The 10613-nt window shown below is 39.4% G+C and overlaps 1 protein-coding gene, 1 long non-coding RNA gene and 1 other non-coding gene across 3 annotated transcripts; all 3 read right to left on the reverse strand.

Moving 5' to 3' along the window:
- Positions 1-417: 417 nt before the first annotated feature.
- Positions 418-7788, reverse strand: LOC123865586. Its single transcript, XR_006796000.1, has 3 exons — positions 7779-7788; positions 4972-4976; positions 418-719 (listed from the first exon to the last, which is right to left on the reverse strand). It is a non-coding gene; the product is annotated as an uncharacterized LOC123865586 (long non-coding RNA).
- On the reverse strand, positions 1023-2965 carry LOC123865581 (6-phosphogluconolactonase). Its single transcript, XM_045906706.1, has 4 exons — positions 2743-2965; positions 2217-2417; positions 1488-1768; positions 1023-1130 (listed from the first exon to the last, which is right to left on the reverse strand). Exons 1-4 carry the CDS (start codon positions 2861-2863, stop codon positions 1029-1031), a joined length of 705 nt encoding a protein of 234 aa, XP_045762662.1. The 5' UTR covers positions 2864-2965; the 3' UTR covers positions 1023-1028.
- On the reverse strand, positions 3418-3501 carry Trnal-cag. Its single transcript has one exon. It is a non-coding gene; the product is annotated as a tRNA-Leu (tRNA).
- Positions 7789-10613: the final 2825 nt, after the last annotated feature.

The following is a 10613-nucleotide window of genomic DNA, read 5'->3' on the forward strand; positions in this document are numbered from 1 at the left end:
GTGTGGATCAAAAACGGCTGAACGGATTTGGCTAAAATTTGGATTGGAGATAGATTATACCCTGGATTAACACAGGCTACTTTTTATCCCGGAATCACTTTTTATCTAAAGAGTTCCCGCGAGATTTTGAAAAACAAATCCACGCGGACGAAGTCGCGGGCATCAGCTAGTTATTCATAAATTAACTTTTTCCAAGGTATGCCACTCCACACTTAGTTAGCGTAGCGGACTTGGCTTAAACCCTTCTCGTTCTGAGACCTGTTCTCAGTAATGGGCCGGCGATGGGGAGGTCATGATCCATAAATATATAAAAAATTACTTCATAGTATATAGAGATATCAATCCATCGCCAGCTCTTTACAGTGGACTGCTCTTCTCAGAATGAGAAAGATTTAGGTCAGATTCCACCACGCTGACTAAGGGCGCGGCAGACTTCACGCCTTAATAGAAAACATTACAGAGAGAAGATGCATGAAGCTTCCCTGACAAGTTTGTCCTCCACCATCCTGCCATCATTTTGAAGCAAGTGATATTTAATTTTTAAAATGTAACTAACTACATAATTATAATACAAAACCAATCATTTACAAGAGTTAAATATTTATTGAAATAGGAATGTATTTAACATTTAATTAAAGGCACAAAATGCTTACATTTTAAGACTACTATCACAACAAAAATTATGTGAAATTCTTCACATTGTATCAAAAATAACCTTACTAGAACATTGTGCGTATTTAATAAGTTATATAAAGCTGCAAAAACCCTCATCAATCCTAAATTCAAAAGCTTTTTTTAAACAAGTAATTAAAAAGTCTTCAAAAAAACCCTGACTGCTTAAAATCCGCCATTTTATGTACACTCACGCCATCAGATGAATCTGATGACATTTGAATTGATCATTTATTGAAATCAGTTTAGCTGAGTAGTTATGAGTGAACGTAAGAACAGATATACAATCAGGCCAAACACATAACCCTCCTTTTGGGCATAGCCGCAGTCAGGTAAAAAGCACTTTTATGAGTTGTTTATAAATGTGCTGCAGCAGCGTCATCTACGATCCAGTAAACTGAACCTGCTTCTGGCTTCACTCTGCCTGCAGGCAGGTCTTCCTTGTCTTTTAGGATGCGCTGGAAAAGGAAAAGTTTTTTGTTATAATAATACAAGAGGATGCCCGCGGCTTCGCCCGCGTGGATATCGGTTTTTTTAACTTAGGAACTTTTTGATTTTCCAGGATAAAAAGTAGCCTATGTCCTTTCCTGGGATGTATCCCAAGTGTGTAACAAATTCATTAAAATCAGTTCAGCGGTTGGGCCGTGAAAACGTAGCAGACAGACAGACAGACACACTTCGCATTTGTTTGACATGTTTGACTGCATCTTTATATTATCTCGAGTTTATTGTACCATAATTCTGAGCTGTCCACCAGATTGGTTCTTAGCCATGTAGTAGCCATAATGTAGTCAAATATTGGTTTAAAGACTCACTTTAACCATATCAGCTTTGCCCGCCCCACTTATTGCAAAAATACAATTCCTTGCATTATTGATAACCGGGTAAGTGAGTGTTATTCTTGCTGGGGGAGGCTTAGGCGAGTCAGTAATAGGTGCCACTTTCAATTTAGTCTCTTCCAGGAGAGGGTGATTAGGGAAGAGCGAGCAGGTGTGGCCGTCTGGACCCATCCCCAGTAGAAGCAAGTCGAATTTGAAGTCCTCACTTTGGAATGCTTTAGCTAACTGCTCTGTATAGTCTTTGGCTGCTTCTTCAGCTGAAATAAAACATTATTGGTCCTCATTACCCATTACCAATTCACTACTGGGCATGTTCCCATTCTGTGAGAACATGCCCAGACTACCACACTGACCCAGTGCGTATTGGCCGCCTTCACACACATTTGAGAACATTATGGAGAAGTCTTAAGCAGGTTTCCTCACAATGTTTTCCTTCACCTTTAAAGTGGTATTTAATGCATATATCTCCAGAAAGGTAAGAGCCTAGATGTGCGTGCCTGGGATTGAACCCCCTAACCTCTGGATTAGAAGGGACATCTTAACCACTAGGCTATAACTGCTGATTAGTCTTACCGCAACAAAATTAAACAAGAAATAAAAATAAACACTTAAGGTTTTTATCTCTAGTTAAATAGGCAAAGACAACTAGGAAAAAATTTGTTTAGAATGGCCAATCTATCAAGAATTTCAGAACTTATTAGTTACCTGACACCTCCTGCTTTATGACAACAAACTGTTTTCTGTCCAGCCTGGTTTTTGGTATCAACTGTTTCTCGTATGTTCCAAACGTAGAGTCCTCACTGTCCTCTGGCACCACCCTCTCATCACAGAAGGCTATCACCCATTTGTCCCACTCTGTGTCCACTTGTGGTAGTCCCTCACATAGGTACTTCACTACTGAACCTCCTGGAAATGAATTTTAATTTTATTTGGTGAAAAACTTGGGACCGGAGCCTGGAGCAGACCAGGGCTCAGTCATGTGACCTGAGATATATAATAGCTATCTCACAAGAGAAAGAGAGATCAGGTCCTGGTAAAAACTGAATGCAGAAGTGGAAATAAAATCTACAATAAAGAATTGCTAAGTAGGTACTGCAGTTATATAATAGGATAGGTAGATGTATCTCAGATTAATGATGGCTTGAAATTACTGTGAAATTCTGAATTTCTTGTATCCTAAATCGTTTCATTTGTTGTTTGTTTCTTACATGCAGAAGAAATAAATGTTTACCGGAAAGGCCGACGACAAACTTTCCACGATTCAAAATAGCGTCGTTAGATATTTTTTCAATGTAAGATGACAACTTTTTAATAATTTCTTGCTCGTTTGCGACTTTTATCACTGTAGCCATTATTAGTTTTTATCTAAAAGAAAAGTTTTTAGAAATTATTATAAAGTTGTTGTTAAACTAAAAATAACCTCAAAATTCAAAAGTGACATTGACAAATTAAATGACCTTCAAAGTTCAAACGTTCAAAAACATTGTGCAAAACTGTCGTTGTTACTACTAATAATAAAATTATTATTTTATTAATTAAACCTAGTACCTAATACCACATCGGATACTTATAGCTGTATGAGTAAATATTCATTATTTGTTTCTCCTACAAATTCACCATTATTCATCAGTACTTTGCACTCTGCCCTTTACATAAAAAAATACCTTCTAAGTATAGAAATATAGAAATGCTGATCAGTGACCACTCTCTTGTACTTATGTGCGATCAGCATTATTTCGAACGGAGCTGGTGTGCGAATTTTTCACGCAAGAAATACATGGTTCAGCTCGTTATATGGCGCACGAATCATAAAAAATACGGTTTTTTAAATAACAATGACCATGTTTGACGGACGTAATATCAACTCCTGAAAACATTGAAAGCATTTTAAAAACCAAAAAACCTTTGTCAGAAGTGGGATTCGAACCCACGCCCACAGAAGTGGACTGCGACCTGAACGCAGCGCCTTAGACCGCTCGGCCATCCTGACTTGATAATATACTACCAAATTGACAATCAGTTGCTTAATTTCATACAAATACGAATAAATTTCACTACTCGACACTAGATGGCATTAATTAGTCTAGTTTTTAAACAGAGTCAAGCAAGAAGAAAAAGTGAAAGTATTGAAAATGGGCACGACGACCGTCATCGTACGGTTGTTGACCGTCAAAATTATTGTAGTGACGTAATTGCTGTAACAGCAACGGTGAAGCTTTTACTCCACTATCGATTTCGTTACGCGCAGCGCGAGCGCTTTTTCTTAGAAGCAGGCATACATTGCGAATACAATTTCGAGGAACGTAGGCTAGGTAAATAGGTTGAATTTTTTCTAATCCATCATCATCATGATCAATCCATAGCCAGCTCACTACTGAGCACGGGTCTCCTATTAGAATAAGAAAGATTTGGATATAGTCCACCACACTGGCCAAGTGTTGATTGGCAGACTTCATACACCTTTGAGAACATTATGAAGAACTTTCCGGTATGCAGGTTTCCCCACGATGTTTTCCTCCACTGTTAAACCAAATGTAATTTTTTAAAAGGCACGTACCTCTGCAACTCTGAAAAGTGAAAAGTGCGTGCGTGGGATCGAACCCCGGACCTCTCGAATTGTAGAAGGCCGACGTCTTAACCACTAGGCTATAACCGCTCCGATCCATACTATACCTCATTATCACCCGTCGCCGGCTCACTACGGAGCACGGGTCACCTCACTCTGAAGTGAGAAGGGTTTTGGTCATAGTCGCATTACGCTGGCCAACTGTGAATTGGCAGACTTCGTATATCTTTGAGAACATTATGGAGAACTTTCCAGCACGCAGGTTTCCTCACGATGTTTCCTATTGAATATCGACAGAACAATAAAATTACCTACCTACATGTTGGAATACACCTAGCATTTTTCTATAACCCTCAAAACTACTTACCTATATTTATAAAGCGCGAGCATAACTTAATTCACACTAATTACAGGCAGGGCCGCGTGGATGGAGATAGTTCAAGGGTGCTTTGATTTATCGCGCCGTGATTACAGGTCGCGGCGCATCAATACAGATAAATGGTAGAGATCATCTCTGCAACACAGTTGAACTTATAGAAGTAGATATTTTGCGCACGTTTTTAACAGGTTAGATATGTAGAGTAGTACTGGGTGTACCTGAGTATCCTAATCCTAATCCCAATAATTAATATTATAAATGAAAAACCCAATTAATATTATAAACGTGAAAGTGTGGATGTTTGGATGTTCGAATGTTTGTTACTCAATCACGCCAAAACTACTAGACGGATTTGGCTGAAATTTAGAATAGAGATAGATTATACCCTGTATTAACACATAGGCTTCTTTTTATCCCGGAAAATCAAAGAGTTCCCACGGAAATTTAAAAAGGTAAATCCATGCGGATGAAGTCGCGGGAATCAGCTAGTACGGCTATAAATACCCAGACTACACGGTACCTTAGAGGTACCTTGCTAATATTGATCATGTGGTTTTTAATTGAATTTTTTTTTTATTTTACAAGGAAAACCTACTACAGCTTACAGGAAAAAGTAAAAAGATAAGAACAGAAGCAGAAGAAAATTAAAGTTATAACAAGTTTTCACAGATAGAATTTACAAAAGGTAAACAAAAAACTACTGGGGGACAACAGATTAGTGGGAACAGGTAGTAGGATAAAAACAATAAGCGGAAAAACAAAAACGGAATAACGAATTCCTTAACTAAAGCATAAGCATTAAAGATCTCGTTGGCCAGAGTTCTACGGATAGTGGTAGCAGTGGTGCAAAATAGATCAAATTTTTATTTTATTTATTTATCTAGAATTATTTTTAGAATTATTATTACTTATTTTTTGTATAGAAGATGACTGACTTCTCTGGGCATCGTTGCGGTTACTAAAGTAAGTATTGTCCTGATATCGATTTCTGCTCCATTGGTTGACTGTGGTAGGCTACGACTGTAGTTACGACTCTACCGTCCCTATTGAGCATAGCTCTCTCCATCGCCCGCGCAGCGCAAAATCAAAGAGTTCCCACGAGATTTAAAAAAAACTTAAATCCACGCAGGCGAAGTCGCGGGCATCAGCAAGTTATAAGGCCTAACATGCTCTTTGGGAGGTAAATAATGTTCACCAAGTTTTTCTTAGTACGTGTTTTTTTTGGAGAAAACCACAATCAAATTCAATAATATTAGGTTACGGTTTACCATTGCGTAGGCAGTAATACCGACATAGAAAAAACCACCTTTGCAAATCCTCAAATGGGCATCATTTAAATACTTAATTAACGAAATATATATTTAACGATCGAACGTACAATTAATTATTATCAGTGACCTACACTTGACAGCGTATCCGTGTATTATCGCCTCTAAGCTCAACTCAATTAGTTTTCAAAATACATAATATTATGCCCGCGGCTACTGTTGAGCACTGAACGGCCTTCTATGTTCAGGTGCAGGGCTGAAACGACGCAATCAATTTATTTTTACCCGTCTGCGGCGAAGCCTGAAAGGAGGGTTATGTTTTGACCTGTATGTAGGTATGTATTACGTCCCTATGACCGCTTGAAACTACTCAACGGTTCAACCGATTTTGATAAATGGTACGTCTTAATGGCACAAGTATCACTGAGTATATAAAATTCCTAAAAAAATCAAAATGACGGATTTTATGCGCTATATTGTGCGGGCTTTTTGAAAACGTTTTTTATCAGTAGATAATTTTATAGCCCTTTTTGAAGAACAAAGAAGACAATATTCTCGTCCAAAAATCTTCAGTGCTTGAAGACCAAAGTGTCCGAACAGTGTGTGTTGCCAATGATGACATCATGAGATCACTTACTATGGCCTCATAAGAAAGCTCTGACTCACTCAGCGGGCAATGGAGAAAGCTACGAGCTTTGAGTTTCTCTACCGGATCAAATCAAAAATGAGAAGATCTTTGGGAGAACTAGTGCTCTGACACTGATGTGGTAATGGGCAGGGCACATACTTAGTTCAAAGGCCGATAGACATTGGAGACCCAAGGTGTTGAAAATTGGAATGTGACTTCGCACCAGACAGATGGCATCAAATAGCTGCATCAATTATTATTACAATCGCAATCGTTGTGATTGGCTATATTTAAGCTATTCTTGTTGCAACAATACATTGTAACCAATAGTAAGCGAGCGTGACGAGCATCAACCAATCAGAGATGATTGCGATCGTGAAATTGTAGCTGTCATTCTACCACAATCGAGCCGCTGGTCGCAGGGAGCCGCTGGATTCAGGCGGCGCCTGCAAGACCGTGCTGTATGGAAGTCGGAGATCTACCTATGTCCAGCAGTGGACGTCTATCCGTTTGTGATGATGAAGTTGCAACGATCGCGATAAAGGTACCTAGGTACTAGTAAACATTTAATTATTATTATGTATGTACGTCTTTTGTCGTGCCTATTCATCAATAATATAAATACCCATTAATAATGAAATGAAATAATAACAAGAGAACATGTTGTTCTAGAACCTACCATAGCCTTAGCTCATGTGAGTAGTTACACTTGACCCACATAATATGTTTCGCTTTCTGCACTCGATACATATAAGTTTATATTGCTTCACTGACTACTGTCGCTGGTTATGCTTGAAATTTTTATTATCTCAACTACTTTACTATTAGTCGCTGCCTAAAGAAAATGTTGGATAGAAGGCGACGTTATTTTGCGGAATTCTGTGATATACCTACTACACGGAACTACAAGTTTAAATTTCTTACAAATCTGTATAGTACAATGTACAGCATGCGAATCTACCGCCCGCTCTCCAAGCACAAATAGGTAAAGAAGATCAATCAATCAATCTAACGGTAGGTAGGTACGTACTAAATAAGAGGGCTCTCTCCGTCACTCGTTTCCACTCGTTTCATACAATCGTAGTTCCAATTTCATTTGAATACTAAGCAACCTAAGTCCATGAAATTTTGCAGACATATTCTAGAAACTAATATCTATGTCTGTGGTTTTCCAGATTTCTGTTAAAATATTCGGTTTCAAAGTTACGCAGTTTTAAAATTTTCACACAAATCTTGGAGCCCCTGTAATTTTAAAACTACATACTTTTAGAAAAATCTAAAACACCACAGACACAGATATTAGTTTCTAGAATATGTCTGCAAAATTTCATGGAGTTTGGTTGCTTAATATTCAAATGAAATTGGAACTACGATTGTATGAAACGAGTGGAAACGAGTGACGGAGAGAGCCCTGTTAAGCTTTTACTGAAACATTGCTCATGGGATAAATGTACATTTTCCACAAAAAGGCGAGATAATTAATCATGGATCCAGTTGCATTACTAATTATTGTGGATCTAGGACCTTTAAGAAAGCTCAGAATCACTCAGTGGGCGATGGAGAAAGAGAGAGATGCTTGGAGTTTCTCTACGTGATCAAATCAGAAATGCGGAGATCCATAGGAGAACCAGAGTAACCGATATACTTCAGCGCGTTTCGAAACTGAAGTGGCTTTGGGCAGGGCATATAGTTCGAAAAGTTGCTCAGCGAGCTATGGAGAGGGCTATGTTAGGAGTTTCACTGAGGGATAAGATCCGAAATGAGGAGATCCGCAGGAGATCCAAGGTCACTGACATAGCCCAAACTATTAGCAAGCTGAAGTGGCAGTGGGCAGGCCATGCCTGTCGTAGAGGCGATGGCCGTTGGAGCCGGAAAGTCCTTGAGTGGAGACCGCGTTTAAGCAAACGTAATGTGGGACGCCCTCCAGCATGATGGACCGACGATATAAAGCAACTGGCGGGAAGTGGCTGGATGAGGAAGGCTGAGGACCGGGTGTGGTGGCGCTCTTTAGGGAAGGCCTATGTCCAACAGTGGACGTCCACAGGCTGACGATGATGATGATGATGATAGTTCGAAAAACCGATAGACTTGGTTGTTGGGGTCCCAAAGTGCTAGAATGGCAACCATGCATCGGATAGCGCAGCGCTGGAACCCCCTACTAGGTGGGTAGACGACATCCAACAAGTCGCAGGGGAGCCGCTGTATTCAGGCGGCGCAAGACCGCAATGAGGAAGTCCCTACTAGAGACCTATGACGAGCAGTGGACGTCTAACGATTAATGATCATAAATGATGATTGCACAACATACAGATAAACTTAGCACATTACTATAGATAGATCCATACTAATATTATAAATGCGAAAGTGTGTCTGTCTGTCTGTCTGTCTGCTACCTTTTCACGGCCCAACAGTTTAACCGATTCTGACGTACAGGGTCAGCTTATATCCCGGGGACGGACATAGGCTACTTTTTATCCCGGGAAATCAAAGAGTTCCCACGGGATTCCTAAAGACCCATCCGCTTAACCGATTTGTATGAAATTTGGTACCGAGGTAGCTTACGTCCTGTAATTCACATAGGCAACTTTTTATCCCGGAAAATCGAACAGTTCCCACGGGATCTTTAAAAACCTAAGTCCACGCGGACGAAGTCGCGGGCATCCTCAAGTATTTTATAAATAGTAATAGCGTAGGCGTAGGTATAAATAATATAACCTCTAGTGGCAAAGACTAAAGAATGCATTAAGGTTAGTGTTTAAGTGTAACTAATGGGCGGTGCTAATCTATTATCACCACTGAATTTGATTATCACTATAGGCAGGGCCACACCTAGGCACATTAAGCTACACCACCACATGTATATAGGTAGGTACGTACTTAATTTGCGAATGGGAAAGTATATCTGTCTGTCTGTTTTCACGGCTCATCCGATCAAACGGATTTTACGTTTAGTATACAGGGGTCAGCTTGCATCCCGGAGACGGGCATAGGTTTTACCCCGTATTTTTACCCCGTATCATAATCATCATCAACGCAATGTCCACTTAGCACAGATCTCTTTTCAGAATGAGAAGGTTATAGGCCATAGTCCACCAAGTGCGCATTGACAGACTTCATTGATCACTCACCTTTGAAAACATTATGGCTAAGTAACTCATGCAGTTTTCATCACGATGTTTTCCTTCAATTAGTGAGTGATATTTAATTGCTTAAAACGCACATAGTACCTTCTAATTACTAACCCCAAAAAATTATTTAGAGTTTCGTGCCTGGGATCGAACCCCCGACCTCCTGTATTGGATTAACCACTAGGCTATTACAACCTTATTAAATCTTAATACAAGTGTTTCAAGTTTATGTAAAATCACTATAGAAATGAAAAGTTTTACATTGGTCCCTCAAACGAGCTTTTATGTAAAATCATTATAGAAATCAACAGTCTCGCATTGTCCCCTTCAACGAAGCTCCAAACTCCACTGATGAGTTTCAATGTCACAAGACGTCGCCATAGTCTAAGAGACGTTGTAATAATTAAAAAACTTACTTATCTTTTTTAAAGTTGAAATCACATCACACTTCACACTATCAGACTAATATTATAAAGGCAAAAGTTTGTGTGTATGTGTGTATGTTTGTTACATAAACTACTAAACGGATTCGGCTGAAATTTAGAATGGAGATAGATAATATCCTGGATTAGCACACAGGCTACTTATTATCCCGGAAAACCAAAGAGTTCCCACGGGATTTCAAAAAACCTAAATCCACGCGGACGAAGTCGCGGGCGTCAGCTAGTATTAAATAAAATTTAAAGCTAGCCTTATCTGATTACTGTACAAATGATGTCCGCGTGGAATGGTGCCAAGAATACAGGCTGAAATTCTGCGTTGGACAGCCAGGTTGATCTTTTGCGCAAAAAATGAACCAGCCCTTCTGTCACCAGATGAGGCTATTAATCGCGGTAAAATAGGTCGTAAACTTATTATTTAACTAGACAATGCCGCACAGGAGTGAGTTCCCACGAGATTATTAGTATATTTTTACCCACACATACTAATATTATGAAGGAGAAGTTTGTGTGTATGTATGTGCGTAGGTATGTGTGTGTATGATTGTTACTCTTTCACGCAAAAACTACTGGGCCGTTTTGGCTGAACCTTAGAACGAAGATAGACTATACCCTGGATTAACACAATAAGCTACATTTTATCCCGTAAAAATCCCTGGTTCCGCGGGATTTTAAAAAACCTATATCCACGCG

Source organism: Maniola jurtina, chromosome 5 (assembly GCF_905333055.1).
Source record: "Maniola jurtina chromosome 5, ilManJurt1.1, whole genome shotgun sequence".
Lineage (NCBI taxonomy): Eukaryota > Metazoa > Arthropoda > Insecta > Lepidoptera > Nymphalidae > Maniola > Maniola jurtina.

Bases quoted from the DNA above. Each gene is read 5' to 3' on its own strand.
- LOC123865581 (XM_045906706.1), bottom strand. From the start codon at position 2,863: ATGGCTACAGTGATAAAAGTCGCAAACGAGCAAGAAATTATTAAAAAG. The intron at 2,418-2,742 runs GTAAACATTTAT...ATTCATTTCCAG, and splicing joins GTTTGTCGTCGGCCTTTCCG to GAGGTTCAGTAGTGAAGTAC. The intron at 1,769-2,216 runs GTAACTAATAAG...GTTTTATTTCAG, and splicing joins CATAAAGCAGGAGGTGTCAG to CTGAAGAAGCAGCCAAAGAC.